This window comes from Medicago sativa, chromosome 5, assembly GCF_051527215.1.
Source record: "Medicago sativa cultivar Bolivia chromosome 5, Bolivia_mono, whole genome shotgun sequence".
NCBI lineage: Eukaryota > Viridiplantae > Streptophyta > Magnoliopsida > Fabales > Fabaceae > Medicago > Medicago sativa.
Genome location: NC_140753.1, coordinates 68318881 through 68343917, shown reverse-complemented (window position 1 = coordinate 68343917; position 25037 = coordinate 68318881). Strand labels below are relative to the sequence as shown.

The window sequence follows — 25037 nt, the reverse complement described above, 5'->3', positions numbered from 1 at the left end:
TGAGAATAAAAAAATTACCCTTGTTGTGGTCCTATTCAAATTCTTAAAGTGAGTGTTTGTATTTGAAGGATCTTGAGGATAAAAATGATGAACACAATAAACCTAGAAATGAAAATATATATGAACAAAAATTCTCTAATTTCTTTTTGAGGTAGATGTTATATTTTTTCTATCTAAAGTTTGAAAATGATGAAAACAATAAAAATTAACAATAAAAATGAGATGTTGAATAAATGTTGATAAATATTGGATGTCTAAATATCGTTGTTGTTATGGAAATGCTGTTTAATAAAATTTAACAAATACTAATACTTTCTCTTGTTTGTTCAAGTGTATGTTTGGTTCCAAACACTAATAGTTTCTCTTGTTTGTTTAAGTGTATGTTTGGTTCAACGGTTAACAACCACTATTGTGAATTTAAAGCTCTCCCAAAACTATTTTTAGAAGTTTCAATGTAGTGTCTTGTCTATTGTGATTTTCCACCGTAATTTTGGCATTTTACATACACACATAAAAGATTTTAGAATTTTGTTTCCCATTGATCAAGCCTATATTACATTAGTAATATAGACTTTATCTACCATCACAAATAAAATGGTCTTGAAACATTCACAAATATCTTTTACTCCATTAAATTGATAATTCACATCATATTTCATTTGATCAAATTGTAAAATTTATTCATTCAATGCTGAAAATTAATTTATGTATAATACAAAACTTATCTCATTTGTGCATAATAGAATTGATATGGAATATGTATTATAACATAAATAATCAAGTTAGTTATTGCACCAAAATCATAAAAGAAAGAAAAACAAAGGTAAATACTAGTAAATCATAATAGGTGAAAGTAAAGTAAAAGGCTATAGCTGTGTTTTCCAAGCAGGGAAAAAATCAGCAAATGGTAGAACATAGCATAAAAAGTGAATGGATTTTGGGTTGATCAGCAAAAGTCTGGTGAAACATGAGTGGGTGAAAACATTGCAGAGCAGAAATAAATTCAATATGGTCAAACGTCAAAAGTACCTTAATTACTTCAATAATTAATTATAGTTTTTTGTCACTATACCTAGCTAAAACCCTTGCAGTGGGGTGGCTATGACCTCAAAGCATATTTATAGGTAGCATGTTTGAAACTGCCTCTCATATCAAAACCATGTTTTTAAGACTTAATGGTAGTGACTTTGAAAGATGTTTCATTGTTTCTAAACATACTTATTTTTATTTTTTAGAAGTGATCTAAGAGATGAAAAATTGAAATAACAGTTTTAGTAGAAGCATCTCCATTTAATTTTTACATTTAACTTCAAATATACTTGTAACTAAATCAATTTTATAAAATAAAGCTATAATTTAAATCTTATCTTACCTAAGCACATACTTTGGTTATTAGATGAACTTCTTGCTTATGATATCATAATTTTTTTTATAGCTATAGAAAACAAATGTATTAACAGGACTAGCAAAACAGAATCACAAGATGTGGTATAGAGGTTAGTTTGTTTATGGCAAAAATATCATGAGCAATTTAATGCACCATGTGCACTTTTTTTTTTGGTAGAGCCCATGTGCATGCAATAACATTACAAATTTACAATGTCATATATGAGTATATGAATATATAATATTATTTAATATTGCATATTTTCATCTTCATTTTGTTTGTGATCTCTGGAATATATATTAATTAAAGTACTTTTCTTTAGAGTGAAAATGTACTAATTGAAGTTCTATCAAATTTGTACACTGGAAACAAAAGATGCTAGCCTTATTGATCATAGGTTTCCAAACCCCATGCATGAATGTCATGTAGAATCTTCAAAGATTATCATCAGATCAATGTCACCAAGAATTTTTTATCATGAGAACAAATGTAAGCACTTTCAATTAGCCTAAAATTAAACTGAGTGCAGTTTAATAATGACATCAACAAATTACCATGCCTACCAGGTAGACACATAAATTGTAATAGTATATAGTAGGATATTAGTACATGATGATTAAAGAGGATGAGAATATGCACAAAATTGTAGCAAGAGGAATATGGTACAATGCACTGAACCTGAGAGTACATAGTTAATGAATCAAATAAACAATTCACCATTGGAAATTAAACGAGTTTTACTTTATCATCTCACAATAATAACTGTTGTATTTGACTATTTCATCTCACAATAGTAAATGAAAGAAAAACACCGATAAAATAGTATTCAAACATAAAATTTTTGTTTAACTTATATTTATACGAACATATTCAAATATAAATCATTTTATCTTTAAATTACTTTTAGTCGTAATCAATATTAGATAATCAATTTACTCAAAATCAATTTTTTTATCATTGTGAAGTCAAACTAAGTTGAAAATTTGAAAGTAACACTCTTTTTTTTTGTAGAATTCATTATTTTTTTGTAAAAGTTATTAGTATTTTATTTTCTGTAGCTTGGTAGCAAGAATGTCAGCATGAGTAGGCCAAGAGCCTGACATCAAAATTTATGACATAAAAATTGAAGAGGGTATGCAGAGGGTCCTAGCAGGAATAAAGGGATACTCATTTTTTGAATCCCAAGAAAAACAAACTCTCATTATCCTTTCTGTCTTACCCTAGCTAGAAAGCGACACATCAACCCTAATTTTATGTGCAGGTAATCATCACCTATATTCACTGCCTCTGTCTTTCATGTCATTTTTTCCATTTTTATTTCCACCTTCCCTCTCATTTTTTACATCTCTCATAAGGCTCACAAGAGTTCCTCACACTCTTGAGTTTTCATTATATATATAGTTCCAATATTCCATTCACTCCCACACATCTCATTCATTCATGCAACTATAACCCTCCCCCCCACCCTCACTTAAACTTCTTCAACCTGTTTCTAGGTTTTCACCATGCAGTACTGTTTCATACAAGAAATGGCCACAATGTTCTTCTTTATCATGGCTCCTCAAGATGATGGTTACAATATTCAAGAACAAAGGGAAGTGTGGTGATTGTCATGGCGATATCTCTCCTGAGCTTATTCTTCTTATATCTTTTTTTTATTTTTTTCAACTTTATAAATAATTTTCAAATTTTCTTGACCTTGCAAGTCCAAAAAATTAGAAAGTCTTGGTCAAGATTATTTGTAATAAATTTAGGAAAGTATACTATGTGATAATCTTATATATTAGTGTTTTTCAATGCCTTATTCTCTCATTTAAGTTCCATAGCTTATTTAGGTGCTTTTAATTATATAGGCTTTCTTAATATTTAATATTTAATGTCTCTTATACATCAAATGTATTTTTTGTATTGCTCCTATGTTTGAAGGAGTTATTGTAAGGAATTCGTCATAATAAAAAAGTTGTTGATTAAGGATTGGTTATGTGTTATGTAATTGTTTCGTTTTGTAGCTTTGACCTTTATCCCCTTATTTTGTTAACTAGTGTGTGTGTGTGTGTGTGTATATATATATATATATATATATATATATATATATATATATATATATATATATATATATATATATGCTATATAGAACCTATGTAAAATTGTAAACTTCCTGAATTTTGTTGTTCTCTTTGGTTTTTATTCTACGTTGCAAGTTTCAACACCAAAGGACATTTGGAAGAAGAACAAAATAAAAAGTAGGGAAGAAGATTAAGTTTCAAGATTCAGAGATAGATTGTAAAAAACATCCATGCAGATCGGATCTAGTGTCCATGAATGAGTTAAATAACTTGACAGGATTAAAATTATCTTTGGAGGTGCTTGTGTATAGTGGAACTCCTATGCCCAACCATTTGAAAATTCTAATTATGTCACTGTTTGTTGAAGTACGATGTTCATAGTTCATACCATCCTTTTATTATTATGGGAAATAAATAATTGTATATTTTCTCCATATTCACTAGTATATTGATTGAGCGGCTAGTCTTTGAATATTGAGTTTTAATGGTTGTGTGTGGTGGCTCTGTGTAGATCAAATAGCTTTTTCCAAAGTTTAATAGGTATTTTTTTTAATTGAAAAAAGGCTTAAAAGGTATTGAATCCTTCAAAAAGAAAAAGTGTAAAAAGTATTGAATTTAAGTTACATATAGTTTGACATGTAAACCCTACTATATCTGATCTATTTTTATCAAAATGGGTAAGAAAGCAAAAGCGTTAATTTGACTTGCCATTACTCGGAGTATATGGAACATGACATGACAAATGCTATTATCATTAAGGGTGGAGATATATTGAGACATTCAAAAGGTTATGAATTGCATCAAAACTATCTCATGGTCTTGGTATATTTGTAAGGAGAAAAGAAACTCTAGCATTATTTTTGCAAATTGATGATGTGTTTATAAAGTGGTGAACTTTCTTGTACTATAATGAGTTTGAAGTACCCTTTGTACTTTTCTTAATAGCATTTTGCTTATTATAAAAACCTAGCTATAATCACGAAACAAAAACTTAACTTTACGATAGGGTGTAGAGCGGGATGCTTAGAAGGTATTAATACCTTTTCCAAAGTTTAAAATTTAGTATTAATTTTGATTTTGATTAGGGTTTCTTCTCCTATGGTGCGTTTCCCCCTCTTCTATGGAAGTATTCTCCATTTCGTCGGGGTTTTGACCCAAGATTCCCACAAGCCATCCTCTCGCCAACTCTTTGTCACGAGCTTCTATCAATACCCACTGTGTGCATTCAACCAGCCACTGCCGAGAATCTCTACAAACAGTGCAAATCTGGTGTCTTTCCACTGTTTTCTCTCCCTTCCTCTCACAGGGTGGAGTGTCCACTCCCGAAACCACAGCCTCTATTCTTTACCTCCATGGCCGCACACCCCCACCCCCCATTTCTATGACCAAATCGTCCTCCCCCTAGCCAAAGTAACATGATTGTGGTTTGATCCTTTCAGATTGCCTCTATTTCCTCTGTTTTGTTACTCATTTGGTGCATTTTTGTTAAATCTAGTTCTAGCCAAGCTTGTACCTACATTACTTGGTGGTATGTCCCGAAATTGTTTGTCATTTGGAATTGAAAATGGTGTACAAGGCTAATATGATGATCAAAATTATGTGATTTGGTTGGTCAAAACTGAGACCACCTATAGTCAATTTGTACCTACATAAGTCAATTATTGTAACCATGATTTAAGAAGACACCCGTTGCTCATTTCTCCTTAACCACCAACCAAGTGTGGAGACGTTAACTTGGCTGCTTGGATTTAGATTTTGGCTTGGTATGGCCATAGTGATTTATGAACTCTGCATACTTTTGCTTAGGATTTAGTTGGCTTAGCTAACTGTTGTGGTTGGGGAATCCCCGACACATCTTGTGTTTGTAGCAACCTTTATTTTATCTTCTATTGAATAAAGTTTTTTTTTTTGAAGGATTCTATTGAATAAAGTTGTTTAGCATAACAAAAAATACCAAATAAAAATCAGGACCCCCTTGCTCTCAATAACTAGCATGCGCCCTGCCACTATCTCCCCACCAAGTTAGAGAATCAAACCCAACTTTTAGGGAAAATAAAAACAAATTATCCTTTTTTGATGTTTTGCTAATTCAATCTACTCCAATAAAAAATTAGGGCTACTTCAAATCTTGGTGTGTGGGCTAAGAGGGAGAGAAAAGGCAAATATTTAATGCATATTTTATTCTGTATCCAAGACAAAAATTCTTTATTTTGTACCCAAGACAGAAATTCAGATGACCTTTTTTGTACTCTTTAACTTACCCTCATGAGTAACAATATCAAGGGGGGAAAATGCATTACACAAACAATAAAATATCCCAACCAACAGTGGAGATGCGCAAGACCTAGATAAAAAATTACGCTGGTTGCCAAAGATTCTGTGCAGGTTTGACGGTTTGTTGTTAAGTGTTGATGTATTGTATGATGATGGTACATGACTATGAGAGGAGAAGATCAGGGAAATATTTTCCGGTGATCGGGCCTAAGGCTCCACTCAAGCAAGCTTGAGAAATAGAAATATAGAAGGGAGAATTAATTCAATACAGAAGGCGTATCTAAATATCGCCGTAATAGAGATTAATATAATGATTATATTAATAGTATAAAATAGTATATAATATGTAATAAATTTTTTTTGAGAAAATATAATATGTAATACATGGAAATCACCTTAATGAAAATTTAAATAAAATTCCTCGGATACATGGAAATCACCTTAATGAAAATTTAAATAAAACTCTTCTGAAGAGAACAAATGAGGGCAGAGTTTCCTATGACAACCTTATCTTATCATAATAGACACACTTACAAGAAAATTACTTGTTACAAGTTAGTCCACCACCTATTCCACCTTCTTTCCTCTCTTCCTTGTCTCTCTCTTCGAGTTCCACCACCGCTTCCTTTCCTTTCTCGCTCCACCTCTCCAACTCCACTTCATCCCCACTTTCCAACCTTTTGTTCCTTTTGGCTTTGCTTAATCCTAAACTAATTATTTTAACAAATTTGAGGTCCTTAATTGGCAAAAGTTCAGTTTCTTAATTGGTTTATCATCATACAGTGTCCTCAGCTAATACCTCAATAAGATCCCTAAAATCTACCACAACAACAACAACAGCCAAGCTTTATCCCACTAAGTGGGGTGTTCCCTAAAACCTACCATATACACTTAAATACTATGTACAATTTTAGTGGTACAACAATTGTAACATAGGAATAAACAATACCGATTCAGCATTCTGTTCATTTTCCTTGTATTTAAGCAGCAAGCACCAGCACTTTGATGGTGCCTTGACTATTTGCAGTTAGTATGGTGGGGCGATCACTCTTCCAGCAAACAGCACTGATGAAGTAAGATCCAGCCTCATCCTCCGCATCATCCATGTCAGGGGAACTAAATCTATGCCAAGTCAGAGGCTTGGAGATTTCCTGCAAAGGGTGATTCAGCTCTTTAGTCATTTACAGGACAAATGTGAGGGAAACACTTCGAAAAATTAAACATCACAAACCTTGTGGTAGACAAATACTTCATTTGTTTCACTGCCACATGCAATGTATTCACTACTTACTGTAAGGCCAACAAAGTTTTTCTCATTAGCGTGGCCTCTGAAAGTGCGGACCTGTACACATTTGAATGAAAAGAAAATATTACAATTAACCAAGTACAAAAATATTAGACATTCTTCAGTCAAATTTACACAATTCAAAACAAAAAAAATTTAGTCAACTTTTATTGTTTAAAAACATTTTTGACAAGTTTCAGCCAAAAATTGAATAATAAAGTGATACCAACAATAGTATCAATAATCATACACAAATACACGGATATGAGTGCAACAAGAAACTAGAGAATTGGACTTATAAAAATAAACTAGAGAATTGGTCATATTTAGATTGTCACAATAGACTATTGGTAGGCACATAACTTCCAGCAAGCAAACTGTTATTAGAGTAAGCAACAAAAGCCAACAGAAATCTACAAATTATGAAGGATAAATTGGACAATAATCAAAACTAAGCAATAAACTATTTTGGTTAAGATTACTCACTGGTACGTTTTGCTTCACATCCCATAACCGCAGTGTACTATCTGTTGATGCTGATGCAAGTTCATCGTTGGACAAAAATTTCACGTATGAAACAGCCTTCTTGTGCCCACTGAAAACATGGACTGGACGGCTAATATTTCTCAAATCATAATAATGGATGTGATGGTCTGCTGACCCAACCTGTAAAAAAAATTAACTGTATAAGACAAGCTAAAATCAAAACGGATAAGGAAGATAAAAACACACAGCACTATTACGGACAAGGAGCTATAATTTCGTTGCTGGTAGATTTTCTACATGCAGCCACTAGCCTAATGGTCTCTAGAGGTGTATCTTTAAACAAACTATCCAGAATACATATACGAGCAGCATATATGAGCAGGCAAGAAAGCCAATCTCTAGAGGATATATACGACCATTCGTATTAACTATTAACTACAATTACACGAGCAATTACAGAAGAACCATTTTTTGAGAAAATGTTCATAATAATGTAATATAAAGCATATTGCTTTGAAATGCCTGCAAAGCCACGAGTTGGCAGATGACTGATAAATTACAAGATAATAAACAAATGGGATCAAATTTTAAGAGAACCAAGTCAAGATATTCTCTACTAAGTACCAACTGAAGGAAAAGGAACATACTGCAATGTAATTCCCCGATCCAGGATTATACTTCACACAACATATGTTAGCTTTCATGTCTATATTTAAAACACTGGCCTCCTGATTCGTGCACCAAACTTTGACCTGCTCAAAGAATAGAAAGAAATACCGTTAGTTTAGTCACTTTCAATAATACAAATCAAAACAAAATTAGAAAAGGTTACTATTTCATCACTTATCTACCATTAATTCCATGTTGCAGGAAATGCTAAATTGTCATTTTTAAACAAAAAAGACATTACATATATTCGTGGCAAAAATATCAGAAAGTACAGACGCATTCCAGTGAAATTGACGAAAAAACTTTTAAATAAATGTTATAGAATACCTTACAATCATCACTACCGGATACAAGCATAGAGGGATCCGTTCTTGAAAAATCAACACTCCATGCACGCTTTTCATGCTCTTCATATTCCATTAAACTCTGCCAAAGGAAAGTGATAGTCATAAGCAAAAAAACTCTGAACAACATAGCAAGTATATAACAGTCAAAATAATTTCAGTGAAATAAGATACGCGAACAGATGATACAAGAAAAACTGTCTATTTGAGTTCACAATTACCTTTCGAGTGGTCACATCCCAAACAGTCACAATTCCTTCATAATCACTACTAGCTATTTGATTCTTTGCATATTTGTTCCAACTCAAGCAACTAAGTTTTGAACGTGTGGTCATCTCCACAACAGGACAATGAGCATCTGTGGGTTCATTCACAACCTGAAAAGCAATAACATAGGGAATTGTCGTTTTATTTTTATTTCCAGCAACATTACAAGAGTGAACCTGGTAGGGAACTAAATGGCCAAAAATAAAATCAAAAACAGAATTCCAAAACAATAAACTAGAAGAACACCAGTCGGCATATTATTGAATACCCAAGGAATATTTCAGTCATTTGCAGAGCTTGGAGCTTCTAGAGAGAGGATTTTCCCCCTGTTCGCGCAACCACATATTGACCAAAATCCGCTCATAGGTCTGTTAGTTATGAAACTTAGTTAGTTATGTTGAGATAGTTAGAAAAAACATGGCATGTTACCTATAAACAAGAAGAGGGGGTTGAGAAGGAGGTCAGTCAATTGGTGAGAATTAGGACGGGAACTAGGGAGAGACTTGGATCTCTTGATTACTTAAGCAATACAACAATTGCATCCACTTAAGTACTACTCTCCATTATCTTCTTTTGATCTTTCAACCACTAACCCAGCATTACATATTTTTCTACATTAGACTCCATCAGACACCCTTATGACTAGCTTGAGGTATTACAACCGTTCAACCAATATTATGTAGTGATACAGATTGCTCCCTGTGCTTATATAGGTGCAGTAAATAATTCCAAGGAGATGGAAGTAAATAATCTAGTATATGCTTCATTTTAAAGCAAGTGAATCTTTCTAACTCTTCACTTTTATCCCGTAGTTCATTGCCTCTTGAAGGATTACTACTGTTCAGTCATATGTTGAGAATCCAATTTTGGTAGCTTAATTAAAGATGATATATATTGGTGAAGTTAGGATGAAAGTAAGCACTTGTAAAAAAAAATTGAATTCATAATTCATAAAAGTGATATATTTTATGTAAGTGATAAGAACGACCCATATTGCCACCACAGGAAAGTTGAAGCACGGAATGGATTCTCTTATATTAAGATTTCTCTTAATGTAAAAATTGTGCATCTATCTCTATTCATAAACTTCCACATATGTTGATAAGATCACATCTATTTAATGTCTAAAATTAAAGAGAAACACAGAAATTTTATGTTTCAAATGACAAGGTGATGTAGTATTTTAACATAAGTGGATCTATCTCACTGAAGCATTTATCAACATAATGTATATACAAGGACAGTTCTACAAATGTTACATATCCATCAAAAGAAAATAAAATAAAAATGATATTTAAATTAAAAAAGTAAATGTCATCCATCTTACCGCAGAAAAATCAAAAACTTTAATGCGTCGGGAAACTCCAGCTGTAGCAAACAAATCGTCATCACGGTCAAACTCTATGCTGCAATACACAAGGTGAATCCATGTATTCAGTGAAAATAGTATTAATTAACAATTTAAATACTAACAATCTAGCACTCATCCAGACACAACAGTTCACCAATACATTCAAATTACTAGCACACAGGTAAGTCACAGTAGGAATATCGGTGCCCTTATCTACAAGAGTGTCTTAATTACAATAATGTTGGTTCTACAGCACTTTTAAGATGTCCTGTTATATCTATGTACATAATGATGTAAAATCATTATCCATCCACAAATATATAAGTGTGTGTGAACTCAATGGTATACAGAAAAAAGAAATTGCTAACTAAGAGATCTGATGATGAAGATTGATGACTCTTCAAGTTAAATGCATGTTCAGAGCAGTGCTGATGAAGAACATAGTATGAAAACCTTACCAACATTCAATGAAAGGGAAAACAGCAAAAGAAAGAGAAAACCTTTTGTCTCAGCAATCAGAAAGAATCAAATGTATCTCAGATCATACACATTATTACAAAATAGTGAAGAAATAGAATATTAGCGACTAAATTAAGAACACAGCCATTGTTGGCCCATAGCATGACTTTGAGGCCAACCATAATGCAGTAACCGACAATATGTTGCAATAAAAACATTGATTACTTTATTTCTGTAAAGTCATGACTGCAGAGGTAAATACCAGATGAATACCAAAAATTCAATGGGCAATTTCATATAATAACTCACCTTGAAACGATGTTGGCTGAATGAAATATATCTCCGTGTCTTATTTCTGCAATGACTCTCAATCGACTGTTTCAATAAAGCAAAAAGGATTAAGAGAACTCTATATTACTAACTCAAGAAAATACTAATTTGTAGGAATCTCAAATGGAAATTGAGAAAGGAAAAAAATATTATGTTGACAGATTGAAATTGAACATAATAAGAACTATCCTCCAATGGTTTTCCCTTCATAAAGCATGTTGAATTTATAGCTTTTATTTTTAAGATAAAGAAGGAATAGAAATAATGAAGACTTTGAAATATGAATATGGTTTGAAATTATCAACGACTATGATTTGATAAAAAAAGAACAGTGATTTGATATTATCTTAAAATATCTTAGATTATTTCATAGTTTAGTTTCTTATCTTTGACTATCACTTGAGATTGGTTTCCAGTTTTCTTTATCAGGATTTGCTTCCCTATTTAATGAAGAATGGATGTCTTGTGTATTAGACATTAAACATTATAGTACAAATAAGGGTCAGTATTTATTGTATTTTGTGTCAAGCCATTATAACAACTAACCAGGTGGGGTTACCTATCAATCTTCACATTTCCTTGTTATTATCATGATTTGCATCCCTATTTAATTCAGATTTGGAGTCTTGTATTAGAATAAATAAGGGTTAGTATTTAGTCTTTTTATATCAAATCATTATATCTATATCAAATCATTATATCAAACGATATTAAAAATTTGAAGTCTTTTGTTCATTCTATTCCCTTCTTAATTACCTAAAACTCGATAACTTCAACAGACGGTTTTCCCTTATATAGTAGAGCATTTGCTCAACTCACACAAAATGCAAATTTTATAATACATTCTTTATATGCCTATTTCTCACATTTATCAAATTGATGCGCCTCTAACTAACTAAATGCTCAAACTATTCCTAACAACTTTCACTCCCTATATTCTTCCACAAAAATGACCCTTTTCCCTTCTATCCCAACAATATATGAATTGATATTTCAAATAACACAAAGACAGATAGTAATACCTGTAGCGTGTGAAAGTTGTCAAGACTGACTGAAAATCATCAAGACCACCACTGTAACCTTCTCGACTTATGAAATTCGTATCTCTTTCTTGTTGGCCATGTGGCTTATCTGCAGCCTGCCGTCGTTTTTGTAGATAACATTCTTGTAGGTCATTGAACTGGACCAAGGGAGGGAAATCAGATGGGATTCATAGAGGGAGAGAATAAACCAAGTATATAGATGTAAATCCAGTAAGAAGCAAAGAAACTCAAAAACAGAACAGGATTTTGAATTTGAAGTTGATACAAGTCCTTGCTCTTCATAAGCAGTATGGTGTCTGCTACTCAGCTATGCAAGTTACATTTAAATGCATTTTTGTTTCATGGTTATTTTAGCAGTTCCAAACTAGAGCAATATTGTGCTGAGCTTCATTTGTGACTTCAAATCTCAAGAAGTTTTATGTTAAGAGTATCTTTTAGAATCACACTGTTATGTTAGAGTATCTTTTAGAATAGGCTTTCATATTTCTGGTTTTCATTATTTTTTTCCTTATTTAATTAGGATTAAGAACATTGTATTGGTAATAAAGGATGAGTACTAGCTCTTATGTAATGACATCAGAAATATTATTCATATGATCAATGTTACTTTATTATTCTAAGAATTCCTTCTCCTCTATACATGAAAGACTGCACATAACTTCAAGAAAAGGCTATAATAAACTTGAAAAAACCAATATTTTCTACCTATTTTAATGACTTCTAACTTATTTAAACCTTCACACGTCCTAAATTTGTTACCGCCTTCCTAAGCTCTGTAAGTAAAACCAAACAGTTATGGAGTTAAATCTAAGGCTCTCCTAAGATGTGCTACAGCTACATCTATCATCAAGCTTGTGGCAACATAAAAATAGAATTGACCACAACAAAATGTTTAGGTAACTATTAATATTGTAGGTAGCAGAAGTGCACATTTGAACATTTCAACAAGATCATTCAAACCTCAAATTGCTGCCAAATTTTTTTTCAGATAAAATCAAAAGCTAAAATCTTATATTTCCCCAGAAATGCTAAGTATGTCCTGTCATGAAACACTTCTTTGCTGGCACAAAGCTTTTCTAAACATCCATTAAAATTTCAAAAACCAATGCACATAAAAATAAAAAATTCCAAGCACAGAAAATTAAACAAGAAATACCTGTGTATGCACCCTCTTCTTTCTAACTAGAGCAAGACCCGATTGATTTATATACTGTGAATCTGATCCACTGATGGGATCTCTTCTCTGGATTCCATGTCCATGAGAGCTGATTTGAGACTTTCCATCATTTTTCTTAGTATGGCTCCCTGAAGACAACCCTCCTCGAATATTTAAAGGGCTAGATGCAAGGCCACTGCTATTCTTGTCCATTGATGAATGCCATGATTTTCTTCCACCAGAATCATCAAGCATCCGCAACTTCACAGAGTACCGATCCCGAGCACGATATAAGTCCATTCTATGTTTCTCCACGACCCCAATGTCCTCCTTTATGAACTGGAGATCAGTTTGCACCTATGTATGAAACACCAATTGATTGCAATAAGTAGCAATGTATGTAACAAAGAAACATGCCTAGTACAATAAAGACCACCTCATACAGACAGCGGAAAGAAAAAATGGAAACGCATGGAGTAAGGACTTATTTGGTTTGAGAAAATGTGTTATGTTTTCGTCCTGATTCTATTAATGATTACAAAAACATTTACATATTTTTCAAAAACCAAATAGACTTAGTTACTGAATAGTAATTTAGTCAAAAATTATATATATATATATATATATATATATATATATATATATATATATATATATATATATAGAGAGAGAGAGAGAGAGAGATTGCATCCAGCGCACCTCCTTCAACTCATCAACTTTTTGCTTGCGTAAGCAATGCAAGAAATCTAACAATATTTGCATATTTCTCTCAGCTTCTTCTTGTTCCATTTTTCTTTTCTTCTCAGCAAGGAGTGACAAAAGGGTGTCGAGCTCCTTCATTGTCACTTCACAACCCTGTTTCAAGATTCAAAAAATTTTAAAAATATATATATATCACAGACCAACTGAAGCATCAACAAGGATCAATAGATTATGTGATACAGAAATATGTAAGTGTAAAAATAGAGTAATATTCAGTACAAAGGTTGTCTGAATTCAACAAAGCTAATAAACAGGTAAATCTACAATATAATTAAAACCCTTTCATAAAATAAATTAGACAATGAAATATGACAAGATTTAAAACTAGTACTTTTGTTCCTTGATCTAGTAGCATATACACAATAAATTTGCGAGAATCAAGAGGATTGTGTTATTGTGAGAGATTAAGGGAATGGGCAATAGCCATTGGATTCTGATAGATTTTCGTTCAGAAAACTACACGGAGTTGTCAGAATGGTGAATCTTGCACTGGTGTTCTACTTATTGTGGTTAAGTGAAGGTGTGTCTGGATACATTCAAAAATCAAGGCTATAGTAGACCACGACTCTACTCCAATAACCCAGCCAGATTCACAATCACGAGCACAGCCACCAAGAACTCACCACTCGCAATTCAGGAGAACACCCCGTAACAAAACCCACTACGCACGGTTTTTTTTGTTTTGTTTTAAATTTTTTCCTTTGGGTTTGGTTCTGTACTGTCTCTGTCAAACATGAAAGAGGGTAAAGGAAAAATGATGCAAATTGTGGCATTATTGTTTATGAGATGCACTTTTCCATTGGAACAGAAAATGATGGACCTTGTTCTCCACTCACATTAGGCTTCAAAATAAATTGTTTTCCAATTATTGATATGGACGGTCGGTGTGTGTAATAATAATAAACTCTAAAAGCCAGTCGGTCGAGAGAAAAGGCAGGACAGGAGGAGAAAAAAGTCGCATGGGAAATAGTGACTTGCAATTTAAAATAGTATTATTCTTAACCATATACTTTGATCTAACACCTACTGTTTTATATAATCCTCTCGACAAATGAATTGACGTAAATTAAAGAATCAGATTATATTTCCTCTTACAAGAAACTGGCACTGCAGGCAATACAGCATTCCTCCCCTAAACTTTAGATTAGAGGCTGAGAACAGGGGAACTATTAGTATCATTCTCTTTCGTTATCTTTTCTGGAAGGACAAAACTTACATACAGTACCATAGGTACTGTTTTACTGTTCTCCAATTAGAAATAGACACGTGTACTACTTAATATTTAAGTTTAACGCTGTTAACACTGGTTAAGTTGAATCATATCGCTGAAACCCACATCGCAAGGCTTGCTCTAGATTGAAGGAAGAATGATTTCCTATGAGATGCATTCTTCGTGATTCACAGTTCCAATTAACAAAACAAAAAATTCGATTTTTTTAATTGCAGAAAAATCAATGTGTCACTTTCCAGAAGGAAACTACTCTTAAAAAGACCAAAACTATGGTAATGTTATCAGTGCACTTGGAACATGGTGGAATCGGAATCCGAACTCACTGCCATGGGAGTAAAAAACAGCCAGATCTACTTCACAATAACTCTGAATCTCGTCCCTGTAATCCTCCATCATGTCATGATTCAAGACAAACCCCTCTGAATTGTATTCCTGCCGGCATGACAATAAACCTCCGGTGATGTTTCAAATATTATCATCAATCCACAAGAAGGAAAGGATCTCGACTATGTTTTGTGTTTTGTCTTAGACAGAGAATGAAGAAGGGCAAGGGAACTCGAAGCAGAGAGAGAATAGAGAAGTGGGTCAAACAAAAAAAAAAGGGATATTATTGAGAACGGTGTTAAAATGGGTGTCGAACGAGTACACGTGTCTAGTTCTAACTGGCTATGGTACTGTATGTAAGTTTTGTCCTTCCTGGTACTTCAAAATTTCTTGTAGAATTATATTAATGATTTAGTGGAACACAACGGCCTACTATTGCTTCATCAAAAAACAGAAGAAGAAAAAAGGCCTACAATTGCAATAAATACCTCTCACTGTTGTACAATTAGCATGGTAAACAAAGGAATCACGACAGTTAAAAGTTAATCCAGTTTTGTTTAACCACCCCTGTTAAACCCATACATATCGTGCCAAGTACAATGAAGCACTAACACGGACACCGGATACGACAATTATACTGACACATAGACGCTGGTAATAATTTGAAAAATGGAACTGATTCAATGTAACCACATACATGTTGTGTCAGTATCGGATACAGACGTGTCATACACCGGACTCCGAAATGCAGATGTTACATAGGTCATGTATTCCACATTGTACTCAAAACTAAATATTCGTTGTTTGAAATAAAACTAGAAGCAAAAATGAATTATTAAGTAAAACAAGATCAACAACAACAAAGGTATAAGTCACCACAAAACAAACTGCAAACCAAAACAAGAAACAAGAGTGCAACCAACCTTTTGTATCGCCTGCCGGAAATGCTCCACGGGGGAAGCGGTCTTCGATATTTGACGATCCGACGTCTTTTTTAGTAGCTACAAATTGGTACAGAACCGTTAACAATGAGCTAGAAACCGAATTCATTCATAAAACAAGCAATTTCCTGAGCGTTAGGCTCTGTTTGGGTAAACAGTTTATTTGCAACTTATAGCACAAGCACTTATCATGATAAGTGCTTATGTATAAGCTTACATAAGCTATTTATATAGCAAAAGATAAAATAAAGTTAAATTGTTTTTGTATATGCTATTTCCATAAGCTATATGGAGAGCTTATTAAAATAAGCCGGAAAAAAAAACTTATGAAAATTGTTGTAAGTTGTTTTCATAAGTTCTCCCAAACATACTTACAAAACTTATACCAGTATGTAAGCTCAGATAAGCCAATCCAAACAGGCATAAATCTAATCTCAAAGACAATTCCAAAACCAAAATATCACAATTCAAAATGCAAAATATCAATTAATCTATAGCAATTAAACAACAAGCATTGTGAAGCCGAATTCATTCATATGTATGGATAAACAACTTAACTTGTAGCTCATAGTATAAGTGCTTATTATGATAAGTGTTTATGTATAAGTTATTTCTATAACAAAAGATAAAATAAATTTAAATTGTTTTCGCATAAGCTATGAGCTGTTTTCATTTGCTATATTGGAAAACTTACAAAAATAAACTGAAAACAGCTTATGAACATGTCGTAAGCTGTTTTCATAAGTTTTTCCAAGCAATCTCACAAGTGCTTATGTCATTAGATAAGCTCAAATAAGTCAATCCAAACAGACCTCAAGTAGTTTCTTAAATCTTAATCTAATCTCAAACGCAGTTCCAAAACCGAAATATCACAATTCAAAACGCAAATTATCAATTAAACACTAGCAGTTACTAAATCCATAGCGAAAGCACACATGAACACGAATTGCGATTGCGATAACGATTACGACGAACCTTATCGAGTAAGAAATTCGGAAACAAATTACTATTGGTAAGGTAATGACCACAGCAAGGACAATCACTTTTATTCCGAAGATGAGTAATAATACACATATAACAGAAGCTATGACCACAAGCTGTAAGAAACGCGTCTTTGATAATCTGCATACAAATCGGACATAGAAAGTCTTTATCTAACTCCGTCATAGTTGCGATCGGGAAATTGTCACCGCCGGCGATGTCTCCGGTGACGGTTACAGTGGTTGAGAGGTTTTTGGATGGTTCGGGTTTGACGACGGCGGGAACGAGTGGTCCGACGGAGTGTTCTTCCATGGTGTGATGTGAGGTTTTTGAGATGAAATGGTTTTGATGCGTGTGGTGGTGATTTGAAGAGAAGCGGGTTTAGAGTGGAAGAAAGTGGGTCCAAGAATGTGATGTTTGTGAGGGTGGTATATTTCCACGTGATTGATGTGATGCTATAAGCGACATCACAAAATGCTGGCCTCTTATGAATTATTGTTAATTAATGATGGAGAAAAAAAATCTTGTTTTACATGTATTTTTTTTCTTTTCAAGTAGACCGGGAGAATTCACCTTTTTTAAGGTAAACAAGTGGGGTGTCTGGGGTTCGAGCTCCGGCCTCTAAATATAACGATGCATGTTTCAGCCAACTGAGTTATACTCACGGGAACATTAATGTATACGAGAAATGGATTAATAATATGGTAAACTAAAATTTGAATTTTAAATGGAATACATGTTCGTATTTAATGTTCGACTGAATTGTCTCTTAACATAATTACTTATGTAAGAATGTAGTTATTTTTTCTTTTCGATGAATTTGTATAGTTGATATATAATCATATGCATTTGGTAATATTATATGATTGTAGAAGTAGATGAACAATATAGTTAATGATAAAACATTATGACGTGATTTAAGTCATGTAGTGGAATGACGCATTTTTGTCGTTATTGTATAGGAGTAGATGAACATACATAACTTCACAAGTTAGAATGCATGACAATACAATGTTGAGCAAGCACTTTTAGATATATGTATGTGTGGATTGTGGTATGAATCTAACAAAAAAATTTGGTCAATGAGAACATTTTACATCATCAAGATGTGAAGTGCAATACTCTCTAAAATACATGTCTACTCACATTGCATTCTTACTAATCTAAAATTGTTGATTTTCTACTTACATTAATCATGTGTTCATTGAAAGAAATTTTAAGGTTGTTTGATTAGAGAGGAATAAATATGGGAAGCGATGAATGAGGAGTATGGTTCTACCTCTAACTCTTATCCCATCCACCGTTGAAATCTCTCACATGCTTTCATTTAAACAAACACATTCTTAACTTAAGAATTTCCCCACCAAATCACCCTAGTTTATGGCATTGCACTTAACGGCTTCCATGTTGATATCCATTTTTTCATTTCAACCCTGTGTTTTCTCATGCATAACAAATTCATGAATACATTGATGGGTAATGCTTAATGTTACGGGAAAGTTCAAGCATGAAATGCACAAACAGATCATGTCCCTAAATTTAACCAAGGAACGGCCATGATTTCCATATTTCACGGAACTAACATTTTCCAGTTAATCTAAAGCTAAACATATACAGTCATTCTTGCTTTTCTTGCACTTTTATTTCGTACGTAATAGCAGCACTCTTGATTGATACATGTCTCATATACGGATGTTGTTGTACACATACACTAAGTGAGTACCATATGTTCTTTCATCTAGCTAGGTTTCTAAAAAAAAAAAGTATTAGGATCACTCCGTTGAAAAAATGAAACATAACTATCATTAAGTTAATAAATCAAAGAGAAATATTAGCACAAATAAATTGACTCTCAATAAAACAAAAAGTAAAAGGAAAATAGCGATTTTGTTTTTCTATTCTAACTTCAATCTTATATATACATTGTAGACTTGTTGTTTCAATTGTTGCAAACCATAAAATAATCCGAACAAAAGAAACGTGTCTCAAATTTTTTAGTAAAAGTAACAATATAAAATAATTACAACTTCCTCAAAAAAAAAAATTACAACTTTTTTTTTTGGTACAAAAAAAATTACAACTTTAAAATGAATTACAAAATAAAAAGTGTAACCACAAAATATTTACAGCATAAAAACACTTGTGACCACATATTTAAGCGATGCAAGTTGTTTACCTCACTCCGACCATACCAATTTAATATGTCCCCAAAGATGATGTTATCTAAGATTGGAGGGGTATTTCTTCGATAAATGTGATTGGGCTTTTCCTAAAGTTGATGGGCTGTTTGGTTTTTCTTTCATTCTATACGAGAGGAAAACTATGCACCTTAGATTGTTCGCAATCACTTCAAATTTCGAAAATACCTCCACTTAAAGTTGTGAATTGTTCCCCTGTGAACATAGTTAGAAATTGTTTGGAACATGTGCAAAATCCAAATGAAATTGCACCATCTACAATTTTGTTTGCACCTTGACCCAAAGAGGAAGTAAAATCATTGTTTTAATCTCAAACCAAAACCCAAACATCAACCTCCACATTAAACACAAACATTTTTTTTCATGATTAAACAAACCTTATCATAGCAATTATAAAATCATAACGTTGAATTTCAATTTTAATCTTATGATGTTGAATTTGTACGGTGATTATAATCAGAAGATCGATTATGTTTTTAAAGTGGTGCTGATTGGCGATTGTGTTGTTGGGAATGCTTCAAAAGCATATTTCATGAGTTATTTTAAGCCTATCAATAACTTCATGACAGAATCTTGACTTAATCCCTAGCTATTGTTCACAGGTGAACGGTTCGTAACTTCTAGTGATGATATTTTTGAAAGTTTGAGACGTTTGTGAGTAATCTAAAGTGTCTAATAGCAATTTTCATACGAGAGGAGGCTGCATGCAGAAACTGGGCTGCTAAGGAAACACTACCGTGGATAAGAGGGCCCATATATGTTTTTTTTTTTTCATTTATAAATGTAAGATATTTGTGTTAAAAAAATGTTTCTTTTCATTTATATTCTATACTAGACTTAAAAATGACTAATACAAAAACCCTCTCTAATAGATAAAAAAAATATTTTTACAAAAAAAATACATAAAAAGTGATGTAAAATATATAAATTTCAAATGAAAAGGCTTAAAGATTTTCACAGTATAATTTGATTTTCACATTACAGTAAATTTTAAACTGTTTTTAAATATCATTTTCAACACAAAAAAAGAAAAAAAAAATCAGCTTCAGGTCTTCATATTGAGCTTTGTTTTTTTTTTTTTTTTTGAGGGATATTGAGCTTTGTTAAAATCAATTTTAGAAAATTAAATATACCAAAGAGGACTAAAGATTTATGACTTTTAGCTGTTTTGAACTAAAATTGTAGACATGTTTTACTTGTCGGTTGATACCATAAAAATTTATTGAAATCAAAGATGCTTTTTTTTTTTATGACATTTAGAAGTTACATCGAAATGTTTAGCTGCTTTAAAATAAAATTTTAGTTTTGATGTCTAACGTTTTTATAAAAAAAAAAAAAATCACATTCATTAAGAAAAAAAATCATCACTTGATGTTATACTACTATTGTACTCCTATCCAGGGGTGTGCAAGAAGATCAATGGAACCGGGCCTCCCCAAGGTACGAGTCTCAAAAAAAAAAAAATATAGCCTAGTAGTACTACTAATACTACCCTTTAAAAAAAAAACTTTATTCTCCTTCTCTCTAATACCACCACGCGTTTCATGACTTTCCTTTTCTTCTTCCCTCATTTGATTTCCTTTTCCTCTTCTGTTGTCTTGTTTTAGGCCTATTAGAATTGAGTCCTCTTATTTTTGGTGTTAGGAGGTGTTTTTCTGGGAGGGTGGTTTTAGGTTTCTCATGTATACGGCAGTGATTTTCACCTTTGGGTGTATCGCATATATACAGCACCTTGTATATATCTTTTAAAAAATTTAAATAGAACATTGTTCTTTCATAAAAAATGTTTTTATTTTATTACGGACCTCTTTTCACTTACAGAACCGAGCCTCCGGATTCGTAGGAACGACCCTGCTCCTATCTATATATGTTTATTATTAAAGTGAATTTTATAAATAAAAAATTCAAGTGAAATCAAGTTTCTGAAATTTAATCTAAACACATTCTTAACGCACATTCGGACGAGCACCCATTCAAATTAGTTGTGATATAAGATTAAAATGAAGGGTCATGTTAACTAGTGTCTCTTGGGTGTACTAGTTAAAAAGTTAAAATTAGAAAAAATTTCATTAAAAACAACTTTTTAACTATTATAAAGTGAAACATTTAACTTTTCATCACTCCTTAACGTAAAATTTCATCACTTGTTAGCATTTTCCTAAAAATGAATTTTAGCCTGCATGTTGCTTTCATATAGACTTTTTTTTTTTTAGAGAGCTTTCATATAGACTATTGTTTATTACCCTATTGGGTAAAGGGACAAAAAACACATTTTTATTCAAAATTTGTAAAATAGAGATTAAAATTAAATAAAAGTTTAGTAAATCATAAAATTAATACAAAAAATATTATTTGAAAAAATATTTGCAGCAAAAGCAAACAATTTCTATGCCCAAACCCGCCTTTGAACACAAAATCAGGGCAGGGGCCATGAAAAACTTAAAGATTAATCTCTTAAACCCACTATCACATTGCTCATCGATAGCATTTGTTCCAAACAATTTTTGTGGTTTGTCATAACTCCATTGATATGAGTCTTTGAGACCTGAGTGGAGCCACTTTCCATGAAACTGTAGCATTTCCCTTTCACTTTCACTAGGATCAATTAACTAATGCTTTGACTTTGAACAAGTTGTTGATTTCTGCTTTCCACTTAAATGTCAACTTTTTAGTTTGGGACTATTGTAGTTGGAGGAAATCTTATTTGATCACAAGTATAAATATAACTTTTTGAAAAAATATAAATACTCCCTTCGTCCTATAATAATTGAGTCATTTAAAAAATATAAAAGTGTTATAAAACAACTGAGTTATTTTTTTTAATTTTAACCCTTATAACTGCTTTTAACATTAATAGTATAAAATATTTAAACACGCATACAAATAATAAAAATATGATTTAGACACATTATTTATTTATTATTATTTTTTCATTTGTGTATGTCTAAATATTTTTCATTTGAAGTTGTGACGGAATAAGATTTACCTGGTACTATAGAAAAAGGGAAAAAGTGGGAGAAAACTCAAAAGTTTTTGAATGAAAATGATTGATAATAAATTGGAATATGAAGAGACGTACGCACTGTGGGAAATACTTCCATGACATAGTTTTGGTGTCATTGGGGAAATCCTGGTCATTGATGTGTGTGGATGTGTGTGGGGATGTGTGTGTGATGTGTGTGTGTGGTGGAGATGCAAGCTATGGCACCAATGGCACCAAAGCTATGGCACCAAAGTGCTACTCACGCACTGTGGTTGAAAATGAATGGAACACTCAAACAGGGAATCGAGTAAATGCAATGGATGTCCCTAAAAGAAAGTAAATGCAATGGATATGAAATAGGCGGTTAGCTTTGTGAAAAATCTAAGATGACACCGTAAAAATGTGTGTATAATGTGCAATTTCTTTGTATGATGTTTATGCTTAAACTAATGAAAAATCTAGATTGTTTAATTCTTTTTTTTTTTTTTATCTTAAACTAATGTTTTTTTTAAAGCTAAAGAGGAAGAAGTAGAAAAAAGAGGAGGTCGGAGATGCCGGTTGGATGGAAGAGATGGTCTATGAGATCAACGCTAGAAGAAGCTTCTAGCCAAGGAAGACCGCGCAACTATTTTCTTCTTGAAGAATATGAGTGATGCAAACATGTCAATATTGGTGAAGAATATCTTAACATACTTGTGAAACTTTGACATTTGATCATGGAGTATATCAATACAATGAAGAGAATGGTTGAAACAAATAATGTCATGGTAATCCAATTGCTTCACTAACAAAGTCTTTGATGAATACTTGAATAGCATGGAGCTAAGCATGAAGAATATTAAAGGTTCCTAAATAAATCCCGAGAAATTAGAGATCCATATCTCGGAAGGATGATGAAGCAAACTATCAAATCCAACTTTGACACGGTTGCCAAGACAAATGCAATCAACATTAAGAATGGTGCTATAGGGATTGAAGAAATTCCATTTGATCCGTCTATATTCTTGTCCCGTAGAGAGCTAGAAATGCAAGAGATAAAGATGAGAGTTATATTACGTGCTTCAATGATAAGACGGTAATAAGAGATAAAAACATTTGTGAAACAAAGAGAACTGATATTACGCCAAGACCAACAAACGCCCGCAACAAATAAATTAGAGATTAAGGATAATGTGTTTTTTAATCACATGCTTGTGTTATTTAATTTTATAATGTTGAGTGGTTCTTTCCAATTGGAATGCACAAGTTAAAAAAAAAAACAAATAAAATAAAGGATAGTATTGGTACGAAGGAAGAGAATTAAATCCAATCTCACACGTAGAGAGCAACACTAGCCTAAAAAGGAACATAGTTTAAGGTAAATATTCAATTTGATCTTTGAAATTATAGATTTGTATAACTTAGCACCCGTCGTTGAGTTTGTTTTGTTCAAGTAGTCGGTGCCTAAATCCACACACTTTTAAACATGGAGAAGTGAAAAATCCGAAACTTAAACTCTGACTCTTGTAAATAATGTCTCAGAAATTGGTTGCTTCTCTAGTATTTTTCTTAACGCGCCTAAATATCCTCTTGTATTTTCTCCCGTTTTTTTGTCTACTTGAAACAAAGATATACATTTAAAATAACAAGTGGTTTCTTTTCCTCTTCTTCTTTAAGAATAATAATTCTTCGTCAAATAGTAACAAATACTTTCATTTTACTGTTCTTTGTTTATGTTTCTCTTTTATTTCTCCCCACAAAACTAAACATGGTGTGACAATGTGATTATCTTGCGCCAAAGTTAGGCCTAGGGGGGATGCCTCTGGTGCTTTATTCCATGACCCCAGTAATGTAATTAGCTATTTTGGCTGTGAAAGTCAATGACTATTACTCATCATGGTGGCGGTCTTCAATTGTGGGTAGCCAAATTTGGTATTTCATTCAATGTTTATTGCATACAAGCTACCCCTTTTGGGATTATTGCAGAGAAGGGGAATGGGGCCAAGGGGAAAAAATGGTTGTTTCGTATGGCTAGTTTTCATGCAGCTGGTTGCATGTATATTGTGCAACTGTAATTTTCATGATATTATTACTTGTTGTTATTTCCTTTGTAGTGTGAGGTCCACAAACTTTGGATGTGGTTAAATTGTCTCCATGGCATTTCCATTGTGAGAAATTATGTATATAAAAATATTTCAGGAGGTCCAGCTAGAAATGTGTTTTATAAAACTAGTAATTAATTCGAATTAAGTTAACATTAGTAAGTGCTAATATAAATTAGTAGAGTTTGTAAATGACTCTTACTTAAGTATTAAAATAAATTAGTAGTTCGACCATTGAATCAGTAATCCAGTGGTTCGATCATTGACTCAGTAACCCAGTGACCTTGTCGAGTCGATGGCCGGTCCGATTTTGAAAACTATGGTTTTGGTTCGTAACTCCCATATTTAACTAGTAAAAAAAACAACAGAAACAAAATGTAAATGATCCTTGTAAGTTCCACCTTTTATTTGATTACAAA

At 32.6% G+C, this 25037-nt stretch overlaps 1 protein-coding gene and 1 long non-coding RNA gene across 2 annotated transcripts; one reads left to right on the top strand and one right to left on the bottom strand.

Moving 5' to 3' along the window:
* Positions 1-3199, top strand: LOC146924350 (uncharacterized). Its single transcript, XR_015010102.1, has 2 exons — positions 1-2648; positions 2884-3199. It is a non-coding gene; the product is annotated as an uncharacterized LOC146924350 (long non-coding RNA).
* Positions 3200-6067: 2868 nt separating this feature from the next.
* Positions 6068-17692, bottom strand: COP1 (Transducin/WD40 repeat-like superfamily protein). The gene is made up of 13 exons (XM_085709385.1): positions 17351-17692; positions 16358-16435; positions 13817-13972; positions 13118-13474; positions 11941-12098; positions 10898-10963; positions 10106-10184; positions 8733-8888; positions 8495-8593; positions 8146-8250; positions 7499-7678; positions 6959-7069; positions 6068-6878 (listed from the first exon to the last, which is right to left on the bottom strand). Exons 1-13 carry the CDS (start codon positions 17666-17668, stop codon positions 6708-6710), a joined length of 2034 nt encoding a protein of 677 aa, XP_085565511.1. The 5' UTR covers positions 17669-17692; the 3' UTR covers positions 6068-6707.
* Between the last annotated feature and the right edge of the window lie 7345 nt (positions 17693-25037).